This window comes from Jatropha curcas, chromosome 1 (assembly GCF_041381405.1).
Source record: "Jatropha curcas cultivar XTBG-Jc1 chromosome 1, XTBG_Jcur_1.0, whole genome shotgun sequence".
In the NCBI taxonomy this organism is placed as follows: domain Eukaryota; kingdom Viridiplantae; phylum Streptophyta; class Magnoliopsida; order Malpighiales; family Euphorbiaceae; genus Jatropha; species Jatropha curcas.
In genome coordinates, this window is record NC_143151.1 from 32,426,569 (window position 1) to 32,443,148 (window position 16,580).

At 32.1% G+C, this 16,580-nt stretch overlaps 2 protein-coding genes across 2 annotated transcripts in view; one reads left to right on the top strand and one right to left on the bottom strand.

The window, feature by feature from the left end:
- Window positions 1-4,410: 4,410 nt before the first annotated feature.
- Window positions 4,411-8,363, top strand: LOC105631536 (auxin-responsive protein IAA26). The gene is given in 7 exon segments (XM_012213686.4): window positions 4,411-5,193; window positions 5,321-5,898; window positions 6,602-6,879; window positions 7,321-7,468; window positions 7,862-7,926; window positions 8,029-8,049; window positions 8,052-8,363. Coding segments are annotated over 6 exon segments (1,059 nt in total). The 5' UTR covers window positions 4,411-5,193; window positions 5,321-5,401; the 3' UTR covers window positions 8,102-8,363.
- A 4,441-nt stretch (window positions 8,364-12,804) lies between these two features.
- Window positions 12,805-16,580, bottom strand: part of LOC105631535 (hexokinase-1) — a 7,633-nt gene continuing 3,857 nt past the window's right edge. The window contains exons 8-9 of the mRNA XM_012213684.4: window positions 13,859-13,940; window positions 12,805-13,461 (exon numbers count right to left, since the gene is read on the bottom strand). Of these exons, the coding sequence (XP_012069074.1) occupies window positions 13,108-13,461; window positions 13,859-13,940 (436 nt within the window). The 3' untranslated portion in view covers window positions 12,805-13,107. The remainder of the gene's footprint in view (window positions 13,462-13,858; window positions 13,941-16,580) is intronic.

A 16,580-nucleotide genomic window follows, 5' to 3' on the forward strand; every position in this document is an offset into this window, starting at 1 on the left:
ATTATTTATTTATTTTCCTGCTGAGTTTATATGTTTTCTCTCTTGTTTAGAGAAAAAATAACGAAAAAAAGTGAGAATTTCACTTATTTTCACTAAATTATCCAAATACCTTAAAGTAATTAGAGCCACATTGTATTATTTAAAAATAAATGATAATGTAATTATCTATTTCTTAGGATGAGGCTTTATTTCCTCTAAAATTTTAAAGATTTACCTTTATTTCAATTAAACTGGATGTAAATGGAACCTATTAGCTTAGGATAATGCCTGGATAATTTTTTTTTTTGAACATTATAATTCTAATAAAATAAAATTTATTTATCTTATAAAAAAATTACTCTTATAAATATTTTTATAAATAATTATTTATATAAATTTATTTATAAATTTTACTAAACAACACCACCGTACGCTATTGATGTTCCCCGCCGACTCACAAGTTGCGGTGGCCGAAGGCGCAAGATACTCCCATTATCTATTGTCTCCTCGACACGCGCAGCCGACGTGAGTGAGATACTCAGGAGCATATTAGAGTAATTTCAGTGTGATTGTATATTGTGGGTTACGTGGGATGAATGTAAATCTATCTGTGAATATTAAATTTAAATCTATTAAATTTGAAGAAAGGCTGTCCAACATATCATGATCAGAAAAAAATTTTAGATGAGGTGTATTATTTTTTAAAAATTATATTTAATTAAAATAAAAAAATTAATTGAGCGTGAGAGAAGATAGTGGTAAAAGAAAATTAAATTAATAGTTAAAAAAAATTTAAATAATTGAATCACACTATTTAACGTACTTTTGAAAATAAAAGATATGGTTTGCCATATCTATTTGTTTTTTTTACACATAAACTTGACAGATTAAACGTACAGTAGCATTGAAAAAAAAATTATTGTGCTGCTGTCCTTTTTTGTGAATTGAAAACAAGATAAGCCACGATACACCATGTGTTGGAGTTGCTCTCAGTGGCCCCACAAAATATAGTGGTACTGCAGCCATGACACGTGTCAAAAACCTAGGACTTTTTAATTTAATTTAATAAAGCAGTAGCAGCAACTAACCGATAGGCTGCTCAGCCCCAAAGGCTAGGTTTCGTTTCCCAGTATCCAACCAGACCAGCTGACCAAGGCTTACCTAATGGTTAGGTTAACCTTACCCATGTCCTACGGTCAACTAACCTTGGTCGGGAGTTATAAACTTGAATGAGAGGTCTGAAATCTGGTCCGTTATTACTCGCGAGACCTAATGACTAGCCGAGTAGTGTGTTAAGGGAACAAGAATGACAGGTGGACTTTGAAATGACCTTGATGCCCATTGGTTAAAAAGTTGGTACTCTACAAATTTCGAAGGAAATATATATTGATTTTTTTTTAATCATTGCAATAATGTACCTTTTGTTTTTGCAATGACACAGTGACGGTAGTTTAATAATACATCTCAGATCTTTGAATATAGAATTTTTTTTTAAATAATTAGAGAAAGCACTTTATTCCTTTTATAAATAGGTTCGACGCAAATCATGATTAATTGAGCGAATTAACTTCAGACAACTGATAGATAAAACAAAAAAAAAAAAAATGTTAGGTATTATTTATATGGCTAATTAATTAATTTTATTTATGGATAAAGGCATGTTTAAATTTTAATAATATAAAAAAAAACAAATTTACTTGTTGAAACTAATCATTTAAATGCATTAAGTATAGTTGATTATTTTGCCATTTGCAATTAGATTGAATATAATGATTAGCTTATGAGGATAAGGCTAGTCATAATTCCAATTGCTTTCTAATAAATATATGTTAGTTATAGGTCATTTTTCATGCATCTATTCTCTGTATAAACTATTTACATTTCATTTATCGTGAGAATATTTCCGAATATAATAATAATAATAATAATAATAATAATAATAATATAGTTTTAATCTCAACCTAACTAGAGAGGCTATGTTAATCATTTATTCTATTTTATTTTGGCCATAGCTAAATTTACACTATCAAGAGACAAATGATCTTTTTCGGCAACTTATCTTCATTCGGCTTTATACAATAATAAGCATTAATGACTAGAAATACATGAAAATTTTTTTATATTAATAAATTTTGATTTAATGTATATATTTTTTTAAATTAATAATATTTATAGTCTTCCACTCTGCTATAATGGGAAGCAATTCTATTACATAAATTTAGTTCCTATCCATTGGTACAAGTACAATTAGCTTTCTCACTGACTTAGAATTTGTACAAGTCTCTCAATTGTAGCCTTTCCCATAAGACAAAAGGAGGATTTTTCATTTATGAAACAAACAAAAGAGAATTTGTATCGCCTACAAAAAAAGTCTTAAATGCTGAATGTTTTTCTTCGTGACCGAGACATTTATATGTTTTAACATCATTTTCAATCATATATTGGTCTAGAGAGCTCGTGTGCCAAAATGATTGTTATGTGTGAGAAAACCTTGTCCCTTGCCCATAGATATACACAATTTCATTTTCTTTTTTTAATGTTTAATCAATCTCTATCAAATTTATATAAAATTAATTTGTTCTAGCTTAAATATTTATACGTGGGGAATGGTCGTTAGTCTAACGATACAAAAATTCAAATTTTAAGAAAAATGATTACTTACTTGCCTAATAAATTAGATTGTAAATAGACAACTGAAAAAGTACCTCTTATAAATTATTGTCATATATATATATATATATATATATAAAAGTTTTTTTTTCTTTTTTGTTTAATAATTAAATCTCAGGATACACCTGTGAAGTCAAATTTTAAATAGTGAGGTCAAAATAAAAATCAAAAAAAGAATTGAAAGCAAAATTAGAGGAGTTAATATTTATATTTTTAAATGTATAAATAAAAATTAATGGGAAAATAATTTAAAATTTGAGAAGTTTGAAAGGGATAATGATCCTAGAAGCTCTCTTTATATGTATATATATATATATTGATTTGCACACGTATTTTTACGCTCGCTCAATTGAAGTAGTAATGATTATATATATGAAGTTTTAAGCATAAAATTTTTAGTTATGAATTCTAATTTTACAAATAAAATTTGCCCAAAAATATAATTCATTTCGATTAATCTAAGCGGTGTAATTTTTTTATTTGTTTTTTTCTTGAAAATATAATGGCTTCATAAAATACTAGAAAATCAAAAGACATAAAACATGAGAAGACTCATAGTCCATAGAACATAGAATTCCATTTTTCTTTTCTAAGGGAGACAAAAGAGAACATGAAATTGAATAAAAGGCAAAACATTCAAATGAGTTTATTAATAACACGTAAGGGCATTATGGTCATACAGCGAAAGTTCGGCCGGTTGGTGAGCAACTTGTGTACGTGCACAGAATTTCAGTGTTACTGCCCAACATCAACAGCCAACACATTTATTAATATTAGTATATATATATGTACCATTCGAAATTCAATATATATAATTATCATTTTATTTAGTAAATATATCGAGATTTATTTCCATTAAATTTTTTAATATTTTATCTAAAAGTTGTTATTTTTACAATCACTATAGTAACTATAAAGAATTAAATAATAATATCTTTAAAATGATTTCCAAATAATTTAATGTGGTTAAACTTGAGAATTTATAATTAATATATTTATCAAACCAAAATGTTAAATTATTATTATTATATATATAACATTTTATTTTATGTTATAAATACGTATGTACAAAGAGCCATAATCTAATACACAGAAAAGCAACAAAAGAGTGCCTCCTTTACACTGCTAGGATCAGAGTTAAGCTCAAGAATTGTGTCAGAATCTGCTAATCGAACTCACATCTCAAGAAGAAATAAATAAATCCAACGGCTAAAAATCAATGTATCAAACATCATTTGATACAAACACCCTCTTAATATAATTTGTAGAGATAATGTGACTGTGGACAGAAGAGAGAACAGACAAGATCATGGGATCTGCATGTTTTTATTGCACAGGACCTGCAAGTATGGATCATGCAAATCTCTCATTTCTCTCTATTTTCCATTTTTTATATAAATCAAACTCTCTTTTTCTCTCTCATCGGATTAAAATAACAAGAAAACAAAAAACTATCCCCACACACATCATTTTCTTGACCTCCTAAAAAGCAACCCATTAGCCTCCCAAGTCTTTAATTCAGCCTAAAGTTTCTTTAATCCAGATTAAAATTTAATTAATTATGTACCCTTTACTTAATTGATCAGTCACTTCAATTTCAAAACATAAAGGTTTGATTTTTCTGTTACTAAACCAAATTCAACAAGTGGGTTGTAATATTACTATGGATTTTGTGCTTGGTGGGTTTGTATGCTAATCAAGGCTAATCGATTCATTTTACCAGATTAATCTAGTTAATCAAACCCAAGGTGGGGTTAATAGTAAGATTTTCAGTTTGCTCTCTCATTCTCTCACTAGACTTTCTTTTTTTTTTTTCTCTCTCTGGTAAGGCTCTAATAAAGTAGGATGTTCCCCAGAGCGGTGTTAGGCTACAATAATGCATTTTGTGTTGTGTTGTTGAGTTAGAGAGAGAAAGAAAGTATCTTTCTTTGTAGAGTCAGCAACAGCACGCTTTGCTTCCTCAGCTGAACAACCTAACATTTTTAAGAGGTCTCTCTACTGGGTTGCGTGCGAGTTCCTCTAAATTCTCCGTTTCCTGTTTTTGGTTTTTTGGGTGAGAGCGATAAAAGGAATCTCTCTCTTTCTCAGGTTTTTTTTATCTTCCTCTTATATTTCATTTCATTTCTCTGGCTTTTTTCTTTTCCTTACTACAACTGAATCAGCTCTTGTTTCTTGTCTCCTCTCCCATTTCCTCTACATGTCAAAAGTAAATAGAACCCACTAAGCGTGCCAATACAACAATACAAAAGTCGCTATTATATGTCTCTTTTCTTTGCCTTTGCCCTTTGAGTTGTTACAACACTTATTATTAATATCCTGTTTTCTTTTTCCCTCCTGGTGGGGCTGTTGCCATTATTTCCCTCTTCTGGGTCTACTGCGTTTAAGGATTCTTATGTGTTGAGGCTTTAAAAGCTGGGTCTTTCGTTGGCAGCGGATACATTTAAGGTCCTTTAGTTGTTTTTTCTTTTTATATGGGTTTGAATCATTTGAGGATGCGGGTTTTCAAGTTCTTGAGTGCTGGTTAAAGAACTCATTGCAAAAAAGGTACTGTGCTAGTTTCTGTATTTCAGTTTCATTTTGTTTCCTCTGCTATTGTCTTTAAGTCAATTTTTTCTGATCATACATATTTGACGTGAAAAGCTTTAACTTTTGGTTTCTTTTCACACTACAGTGAGATTTTCTTGCATTCTTGCTTCTTTCTGGTGTTAAAAGTCAAAGAACAAACCTAAGAAAGTGATATTTTATCTGTTCAATGGAGGGTGGTTCAAAGAATGGCGAGGCATGTCCTCAGTTACTGGATTTGATTCCAAGAGAAAGAGAATGGCTTGTTAAAAGAGCTGATGAAAGATCTACAGAGGAGAAGAAGCTTGAACTAAGGCTTGGTCCACCTGGTGAAGAATGGTCTCTTGGAAAGACAGCTAAAAACTCAGATGATAGAGTAAGGGACGAGTTTCTTCTCTCTCTCGGAAACCAACAAACCCATAAGTTCTCTTCACCTGAGAACACTCGAGCAGGTTCTGTGTGGTTTAATCAACAACTATCTCAGCAGGCGAAGGCTGCTACTCCATTTCTCCAGTTTCCACCAAAAACAGTAACAACAACCCAACAGAGCCTGCCTGTTACGGGAAAGGAATCCTCACTGCCCTGTTGCACTAAAGTGGTAGTAGACTTGCAGCAGAGTGCAGAAAAGAAGGGGTTTTCACAGCCAACTCCTGCAAATACAGCTGTGCCCAACAGCTCTCAGAAAAGGTACTCCAGCTTTTTTTACCTCTTTTCCCTTTCTCTCTCTCTTTCTTGTCTGTCTTGTTTTTTGAACTTTTTGACAGAGGATATTCACTCACATGTTCATCTTGCTATGTGATTTGTGGTCCATCATCATATAATTTGTTTGTTTCTTGCTTTTATGCCTGTATGTGTTTCTGCTTTTGTGTTACTTGTTATGTTCAATTAAGTGCTTGTGAACACTGTTTTGCCATATTCCTTTTAATTAAAATTTCACTGCCTAGGTTTTGTGACTGCTGGTTCTTGATTGGTCTTAGTTTAGTCTGGCTATTAAGAGCTTAAACCCTTATCCTTCCTTTTCTTTGCAAGTTTTACTTTTCTGGTAATCTTTTTTATTTTCCATGTCTGCTTTCCAAAGTGATTTAGATCTTATCTCCTTCAGCCTGTTTACTGTAGCAGTGTAGTGTACTTTCTATGATAGTTCTTGATTTCTTGAAATATGAACTACTAATATTTTTGCCTTTATAATTCTCGAGACATGAAACCTGCTTGTGGGACTTTTGTAGCTGCCATTTTTGTGCTATGTCACTACATGCTTTGTTTTCTTTTCCCCTTGTTAGTTTTGCTTTATTGACTATGTACTTCATATTCTATTTAATCATTTGTCATGCAAATTACTACTTACCTGTGTATTATCTCTTATTTACTATTTATTGGCCTTTCAAAGCAGAACTGCTCCTGGTCCTGTAGTGGGTTGGCCTCCAATCCGATCATTCAGGAAGAATCTTGCAAGCAGCAGCTCTTCAAAACCATCTATTGACACACAAAATGAAAGCCCAAACAAGAAGGTTGCTGGTGAAAAACCAATGGAAAATTGCAAGAAAGGGATGTTTGTGAAGATCAATATGGATGGTGTTCCTATTGGAAGGAAAGTAGATCTTAAAGCCTATGACAGCTATGAGAAGCTTTCTACTGCTGTTGATGAACTATTCAGAGGCCTACTTGCAGGTTATTCACTTATCTTTTGTATACTTGTTTTATCTGTACGAATTATGTAGACCTTTTAAATATTGCTTCTTATAATTGAGGTATGAGACCCATAATTGCTTTATTTAGCAGTAGTATTGGCATGCCATTGAAATTGTTTTGATTTGATAGTTGTCATCTAGCAAATTTCTATATAAAATGCACTGTCAATTTGTCATCTACATAAGCAATGACATATCCTCAATCTAGCGATAACAGGAGAATATTTATAATACCTATCTAATTGTCATGTGTGTAGTCCTACTTTATTTGATTAGTGTGCTCTTTTGTTTAAAGTTTGAATCTTTTGGATCATTTACTTCTTGTTTATCAATTGGTATGTAACTCCTGCATAGATTTGAGTTGAATTTAGTGCACAGATAGTTATCTGATTTTGTTTGTCTTTTGTGTTCTGCGTGTTAGCTCAAAGAGATTCCTCTGCTGGTGGAATCATGAGCAAGCAAGAGGAAGAGAAAGCAATTACGGGTGTATTAGATGGGAGTGGGGAATATACGCTTGTTTATGAGGATAATGAAGGAGACAGGATGCTTGTTGGGGATGTCCCATGGCAGTAAGCATCTTTATCACTGTGGATCTGATGCAAAATTTTTATTTTTCAATCTCATATTATATTCGTTGCACTTGTTAAGAGGGCCTATAACAAAACATCATCATATGCTTTTATGTCGTTTAGTATGACTAGAATAACTATATTAGATTCCTAATTAACCGCTTTCCTACAATGTCATGTATTAAATCATGTTTATGTTGTTTATCAAAGTATCTATATTCTCTATTATTTATCTTTGCAATCTCACAATTCAATGCAATTGTATGCCTTGCTTACATAAAAAACTATTATATGGGTATTATATTTCTTGCATTTGGTTCTTTGCTGTTGTAAGAATTAGGAACTTTGACTTGTATTATATTCATAATCTTTTTTTTTCTTAAAACTTTGTAGCATGTTTGTGTCAACTGTGAAGAGGCTTCGCGTATTGAAGAGCTCTGAAGTTTCTGCATTAAGCCGTGAGTGTTTAATCATGCCATGAAGAATCTAAATCTGTGTAATTAGTATCTTTTTAACCCTTTAATTAGTGCTAATGAGAAATTTGTATGATGCTTTTTCAGTTGGAAGCAGTAAGCAAGGCAAGGTACAAATGAGATGAGAGAGATGAATTTTGCTGTGAATATTCTCTTTTGAAGCTTGAAGGAGAATACTTGGATTGATGCCTTAGTTAACATTTTGTCCCTTGGAACTCCGCAACTCACAGTATATATATATATATATATATATGTCTATGTCTAGCTTTATATGTTTTTTTCCCCTATTTTGAAGTTTAACCCCTTTGTTTAACTTACTATGCAATGTGGAATGGTGCTTAGAGACTCTGTTTTGAGCTTAATGTACAAGTTAAGTATGTCTAGTTTTATTAATTCACCAAGTTTTTAACTATTGAGCCAAAGCTGTTTCAGTAGAAATTCTTATCAGATTGAGATGATTGTTGAATTAGTGGAAAATATGGGAGGAAGGAAAATTGAGAAGGAAAGTAAATGTACTTTTCCTTCTCCAATTTGGAGGAAAGCTGGAGAAAATAATTAAAAATTATAAATTTATCCTTTTTTTTTTACGTCATTTTGCTTCCTCATTGCCCTCTTAAATATTTAAACATCAAGAACACTTCTTTTATGTTTTTGCTCTGTAAATTGCTGTCCAAACACAACATTTCTTGATCTTTGTATAAAAATTTTAAATAATTTATATTTTGAAACTGAAAGAATAGTTTATTATATTTGCCTTCCCATAAAGACATTTAAGTTAAATCTATGGGTGAATTTTATAAATGAGTGAATCTATTGGTACAAATTTGCAAGAATAATAGGTTGTAAAGCTCGTGTACTTTATTCTCTAGCATTGTCATTGGAACAAGTGCACTCTATCTTTATGTCCTTTTTGTTCAAAAGGGTAGACCAAAATCCTTGCCATTTAAGTGACTTTGATAGTGATATGCCCTAAAGTCTAGTAACACTAATCCTTTTCTTAGGTCCCAATAAAAATAATCTCTACTTGAATGCCAACTATTGATCTTGGATTGTAGGGTTGAGATTTTGTTTAGGATTTGAGTGTTGAATTGTCACAAGTTCAATGTACCTAGGGAGGGGGGCCTTAAAAAGGAGGAATTGAAATTGGGTTAGATGTTGAAATGGAGGGGCAAAGATGTTTTGGGGAGTTTTGAAGGGTCGTTTTCATTGAGAGCTGCCTAACTTGAAGGCCAAAACTAAGAATAAGAAATATGAATGATTGTGTGCTTTGCACACTTATTCATTTTCTTGTCTTGCAAATTCAACACTATTTCATGTATGAAGGAAAATTTCATGACACATAGTGAAAGGTATTTTCGAATTAAGTTGCGCATTATTGAAATTAATTTCTTTAGAAGAATTAGTGTAATGTATTTTGGAATATTATTTTTAATGGTCTTCGGTAAAATTCAATCTTATATATATACACACTATGTGTAGATAAGTGTTTTCCAAAAAATATGAACTTCAAGGCCACGATGGACATCCTGAAATAAAAAGAGTGGATAGGCAAAGCCCAATTCGTACTATTGATTAGGTGATAGACATTTAGCTGGGCCGCCCTAATGGTCTCTCTCATTTCATTTCATCTGCACCGTTTTAGTCGAATGACCATCCTTTTTGGAAAACGACGTTAGTCAGGTGGATGACTGACTCGTCGTTTCAAATATATATATATGTATAACTTTTCTTTTCAAATTGTAAATCAAACGACAGTGAAGCTTCTTGTGCCACAAGATTTTTGGTTTAAACTGTAAGGGTTAAATTATATATTCGGCAAGAAAAATGCTTATGAATTTTCTATTACATGTGAATGATAGATGAACATCTAATGCATAAAACGACAGTGAAGTTTCTACTATTTTGTGACATTCGTGTGAGTTTAATTGTAAATAGAAATAAAAAATTCATATTGCTTACTTTAACTAATTTGACATTAAAGATTAGCCATTGTTGTTATTATATGTACTTGTTGATAATATATATTTTCTTTTATCAGTACACATTATTTATTTGAGACTACGTTTGTTATATGAGATGAAATTGAAATTGAAGTAGAAATTTCTATTTACATGTAAGTGCAATAGAAATTCTAATTCCATTACTTTGTTTGGTTATGAATATAGGAAAAGAATGAAACATGAATTAAGTTAATGAAATCCCATTTCATGTAATATGTTAGTGTTAGTTAATTTCTATGTGGAATGTGTAAAAAAAAGATTTGGTTTATATTGTCAGAAGATAATGTTACTACTGAACAAATCAAAAATTAACTCGAATGGAGGTAATTGAGTAGCAAAAAACACTTACCGGATTGATCACCATAATTTAGGTCATGGATTCCGGTTTGTAGACTGTTAAAACAGCTCGTGCAAGTATTAAAAAAAAAAAAAATCAAAAATTAATTAAGTCAATTCCCTTTTTACATTGGCTGGAGAACATCCAAATCTGAATTAACGGAGTAATAAACGTTTGTTCCACTAAATATTGGAGTGATCTACAAGAATGTTAACATTTGTGAAGAATTGAGTTCTAACCAAATCAGATCCAAATTTATGATTATAATAATTTCTAGAATAAAAGTAATTAATTAACAATGTCTAATAACTTGAAAATTACAATCATTTAACTATTTTAATAATTAATATGAATTAGCCTAATTATATCTTTTACAGAATCAGTGATATATCGTAAAGGGGCACCTGATGATAATTAATTAAACACAATTACAAAACCACAATAATAACATAATTAATATTCTTGAACAAAAACTCAAAAGATTAAGATTAAGGTTTCCTTAATTAAAACGGAAAATAATTAATAGAATAATTAACATAAAGAGACCTTCGTGAATAATTAATACTTACAAAAATAAGCACTTTCGTTTTCTTCTAATTGCCTGGCTTCAGCCTGTCTGCCATACTTATATATATATATATATATACACCTTGAGCATATATAGGCTAAAAGTGGAGAGCTGGCACATAGATGGAGACACATCGCCACCGTGAGTTCTGCCAAACTTGGAGGTGATGCCGCCACCAAATTTGGCAGAGAGGTAGAGAAAGAAATACCTCAAGAACCATGATGAAAAGTGAAGTTTTTGAAGTGTCTTTGTATGTATATGTATGTGTGTACCCCATTTCAACTGCTGTTTCTATTACCCTTTCCTCGCTCCTTGAGGACGTGGAGTGAGGAAAGGATAAGTTTTTAGCTCTAAGGTTAAAAGTTCAAAACTTTTTTTGGTTAGAAAAAAGAGAGCCTAACCTTTATACATGTAGTATCTTGGGTATATTAGAATGACTTTACTGAAATATTATTTTAGCTCGAGAATAGATTTTTTTTTTATTCGTATAAATAGAAATACCATACGGTGAAACGAGAAGTTCGTTAAAAGAAAAAGATAAGATATTTTTATAGTGAAAAAAAAAATTAAAATAATAAATAGACCTATATTTTTGTAATTGAAGGAGTAATTGTTGTTGATAATAGGTTTGGTTGTGTTTAATAAGAAAAGCACTTGGATAGATAATGGTGAATTAATGTGAGAGAAGTCAATGTATCCCACAAGGTAAAGACAGAAAATGGTCCACCAATGCATAAGCCTCGATTCTGTGTGGATCCTTGTCGTTCTTAAGTTCAATATATGGTTTCAATCTTTCTTGAAAATTGTGTTACTGAAACGATTATGACTAAGTGGGATTTTACCAGATTTAGAAATGGATGCATATAACTCAGAATTTCAAAATTCTGTAAATTTAGGAATTTGAAACGTTGAAAAAGTTTTATTTGAATGTCCTTTTTAGTCTGAATGTGTAAAATAAATGTAAAAATCAATAAAAAAAAAAAAATTCCTAAGCTCTTCCAATGCTGTTATTATTTTTCTTGCGTTTCAAGTTTCAACCTGCTCTAGTATACTAAGATGACTTTATCAAACATGCAAGGTTAAAGATGATAGTTGCAATTTAGTTGATATTATGAGGGGCTTTTTCGAATTCAAAGTTTGAGAATAGTGCAAGTGGATATGGCATTGGCAGGAATGTCGTTGTGAGAAATTTCAACATGTAATTAATTTTCCTTTGGACTAAGGAAGGGAAAAGGGTGTTGAAAAAGGCAGACGGCAACATATAGATATAGGCACCTCCACTCACTGAGTATATTCTAATGCTCAGTGTTGGACCTTTGGTCAATACACAATCAATGTGTTAGTACTCTTAGGACCTCATCTTCCAGATACCATGTAACCAATACCTAATTCATATATATATATATATATATATATATATATATATAGATATTCTACAGCGTCCATTTTCATTTACTTGAGTGGAGTGAAAAATATAAATTATGTAGGTGGTTACTAAATATTTTTTCAAATGGAAATCATTTCAGGGTTGCCTTCTTGTTTCTTGTTTGATATTTATGTGGCAAAACCTGTCACTGTCAATGAGCAAGTCTCATCAAAACTACCATTTTATGTTTGACATTTTAGGACCTGTAATGATAAATTTCACTTGAGTTAAAGAAAAATGCCAAGTTCATTTTCTTCCACATGTTAACAGTATATTTGATTTCTGCAAGAAATTAGAATCTTCCAATTTGACTCTAGTAATACACCCACGTGACACAGATATCCTTCACAACGACGCACTTGTTTCCAGTTCAATTTGCATTCATTGCTGCATTTTGTATGTACACAAACCAAAATCATCTCATTTAATTTTTTTTGGCCCAATCATAAGATCTCCACTGCAAGCTTACCCATACAATATAATTAAATTGCATGAAACACTGATAAGCAGATATTACCCAACAGAACTATAATTCAAAAACAGCATGTGGATAATTTGCTGATTATTTATTACAACCAAAAGGAATTGGCAACCATCTGCAGGAACAAATGACTTAAATTGCAGGCCAAAGCCGAAAAATATTGGCTGCTTTTAGGTCCTGCCATGTTCAACTAGGTATGATTTAAAAATATTCACAGGAACTTTCTTCCCAATCAAAGTCTGAAGAAGAATTATCAAAAAATAAACATGAGGACAAAATGATTAGAGAAAAAATGGTATGGGAGAGGCTGCAATGAAATGGAAAAATAATGAACCCAGGCATTTGCTATGCTTGTTAGGATGTCTCAGTCTCATCTTTAAGATACCGTGAATGTGAGGCAGCAAGGAGAGCCGCTCCAATGCCAGATCCATCGTTGGAATGTACAATCTCGATGTTTTTGGACACTTCTTCACCAAGTAATTCATTAAGAGTATTCTCCATGCACTTGCTGTATTCACTATAATGCTCATACAATCCACCATCCAAGGCTATCACCGTCTTCTGTTTATCCCCCTCTTTGACCGTATCCTTCCCCATTTTCTTCAGGATACTCAAGATTCCAGCTGCTGCAAGTTGTGCTCCACGGGAAGCAACAATGTTGCAAAGCTCAATAACAACTTTTCTTGTTTTCAGGGATGTGTTAGATATCTGAAATGGAGCAGACAACAACAAAACAATTGCACATAAAGATCCTGCAGCAGTTTGGCAAATAACTGATACAAGTTCTTAATATCCAAAAGAATTCTCATAGGGGAACTTTTTGTGATTTTTCCATTTAATTTTTTTGTATGCATATGTAGGTGTATGCATGTTTGCATATTTATTGAGAAACCTAGGTAGAATGCGAGTATAAATAAGAAATGTCTTGAAGCATATGGAAATTCCTAAAACAGACAATTTGAACACGTCTGATCAGCTATAAAATGCAACAAAAGCTTTAGTCAAAGATAAGCATCAAAGAAAATTGGAGAGACGAGTATGAAAAGCAATACACATTTGGAACTAATTGAAACACCAAGAGCAGGTTGCAGGATAAAATAAATACCTCTAAAATATCCTTCAATTTATTCCCCACCACTTTGAGATCAGAGGATGTATCATGATGCATTGCTGACATATCAGGTGTTCTGCATATTCAGAATTCACAGCACAAGTAAATCTAAAAATCTTTGTCATTACACGATATGCATGTAACAAATATAGTGAAAATAAAGTGTCTTATATCATTCGATATTTAGAATACAAAAGAATAATTATAATGAATTTACAAATGATGGCCAGTGAATTTACGACTCGAGGAAAGACATTCAAGGAAGTTGCCGCGGCTAAAATGACTTCCACCACTCAAATTATAAACATTAACTAGCAACATACAGCTACAAGCTATAGCTGAAAATGAAGATTCAACCAGCCAAAACAAACAATAGTAACTTTTTCTCGATAATGGCAAAGCCTAGATAAGCCCCAGAAACTGTGTTAGAAAAATGAGCATGTACATGTCTATCTTAGTGATTACTTAATTTCAGTAACATTTATGTAAGTTTTTGGTAGATTTGGAAAGATATGGACCATATAGAGGAAGAGTTTAAGAAAATAAATAAATAAAAAATAAAACCAGTGAGAACTTTCAAGAATTAAAATAATTTGCAGATTCAAAAACAAATAAGAGTGAAAAAGGCCTTACGGAAAGAGAAATGTCATGACACCAGTCTCTGAACTATGTTTCCCCCATCAAACCCAAAGAAAAGAAAAAAAAAAAAAAAAAAAAAAAGAAAGAGCACCCTTTCACTAACCAGAAACCAATTGCTCATCAGTTTTTGCAATCACTTTCTAGGTCAGCAGCTCTTACATCACTGGGGAAAAACAGGACACCACATTCTCTCAATTCATATATGCTGAAGGGCACATCAATGAAAATTTCTGTTTTTAAAAAATTATTTAACAACAGTAGCCAAAAAAGTTTCTATTAGCATGGAATTGAAGAATATCAATCATATGTGTGAAAAAAGACAAGTAAATATTTTCCAATGCAATGTAGATTGCATATGAATGCTTTGTCTAACAATAAACATAAAGCCAAAAAACAATATTGATTTGAAAATATGCATTAAACCCAACTTGACAGAATTAGTCACAAGATGCCACAACCAACAAACTCAAATATTTGACAGGCTCCAAATTGCAACGGTTGAAGCACAAAATTCCATCTAAAGTCCTGATATTCAGATTAATTACTACTTTCAAGTTAAACATTTTCTAACATTCTCATGGAATGTTCACATGTAGGAGATAAATTTTGACATAAATCAGTTGTCTGTTGCATACAAACCTTATATATTATGTAGCTAGCTTTTATTTTACCCAGCATAAAAGTTCATGTCTCTCAAGATTTTGGAATCTCAACATAAAATGCCCATTGTAGTTACCTCAAAATGAAGGGAACCCTAAGTTTTGGTGGAACAGCATCACCAAAAAATGAAGCTTCTTCAGCCATCCTAAGTAGAACTCTTCTTACAATTTCTCCCAAGTACATACCAGAAATTATCTTTTCAAAGATCTGTGAGAATCATCTAGTGCTAGTTAGAAGCATGGTTATTGTAAGAACTCAGTATGAAAATCATAAGTTACCTGTTCTCCAGGATTTAAACTTTCAGCATCCAGTGCAAGGTCATACTTAGTCAGTGGAAGATGCGATGACCTAAAGTTACCCCACTCCATGTTGATAACCTAAATTCCAACATGGGCAGGAGCTTTAATAATTTATTGCCAGAGCCTGAAATAAACAAACAAAAGAGATGCTAATTTGATTACCATCTCGCCAGATTCAGGAAGAGCACCGTGCCATTTTGGTATTGCTTGTGCACGTTCCACATAAGCAGCATTTGTCCCAGTACCTAAGATTACAGCAGCAACCACATCCTTGTTGAAGTATTTGCCTCCAGCTAGGGTTCCAACTGTATCATTGACCTGGTACCAATATTATATAAATCTAAATTGGAAAAACAAATTGATGCTTGCAACAATAATAAGGTAGAGGAGAATCATACCAAATTGACATATAAAAGCAAGACAAAAATACAGGACTGGGAAAAGAATGACACACCGACAAAGAAACCTTTTTAGTTTCATAAGAAAACCAAAAATTTTCAAGTTACCAGAGCTGACACGTGCATATGAACACCCTTTCTTTCCATGGCTTTTGTCAATGCCACCACCACATCTTGGCCAACCTATTTTCCAAAAATCAAGATGAGTCATTTCTTCACTCCCATAATTAGTAAATATCCTAAAGGAAAGTGTTTGTTTTGCTTCCAAGCGGATGATAAAATAGTATCCAATTTATCAAAGAAATGGTATTTCACTTCATACAAAACCAAGAACAAATTTGATAATAGAAAATGTAGAATAGAGCTCGAGAAATTTGGACTGACTGCGTCATCTATAGAGAAGCCTTTCGTCCACCTAACCAGGTTCCCAGAAGCAATTGATGTTTGTGTAACAGGAAATGAAAAGGTGAAACCCAATTCCCTCTTTTTACCCGGAGGGAGTTGAAACTTTTCATCTTCTTGAGCAACAAATTTTGCTAGTTCTGCTGCAATATAGTCAAACAGAGCCTGAAACCAAAATTGTATTTGAGAGTTGAGAAACTTTATGCAAAAGGTAGTTTCATAAAGTATTAAAGATGGTTTGAAAATTAAACACTTACATCTGAAGTTCCAGTCATCAAATTTGGAGGAATAGGCACCTCTGCAAATTCTTGATTGACT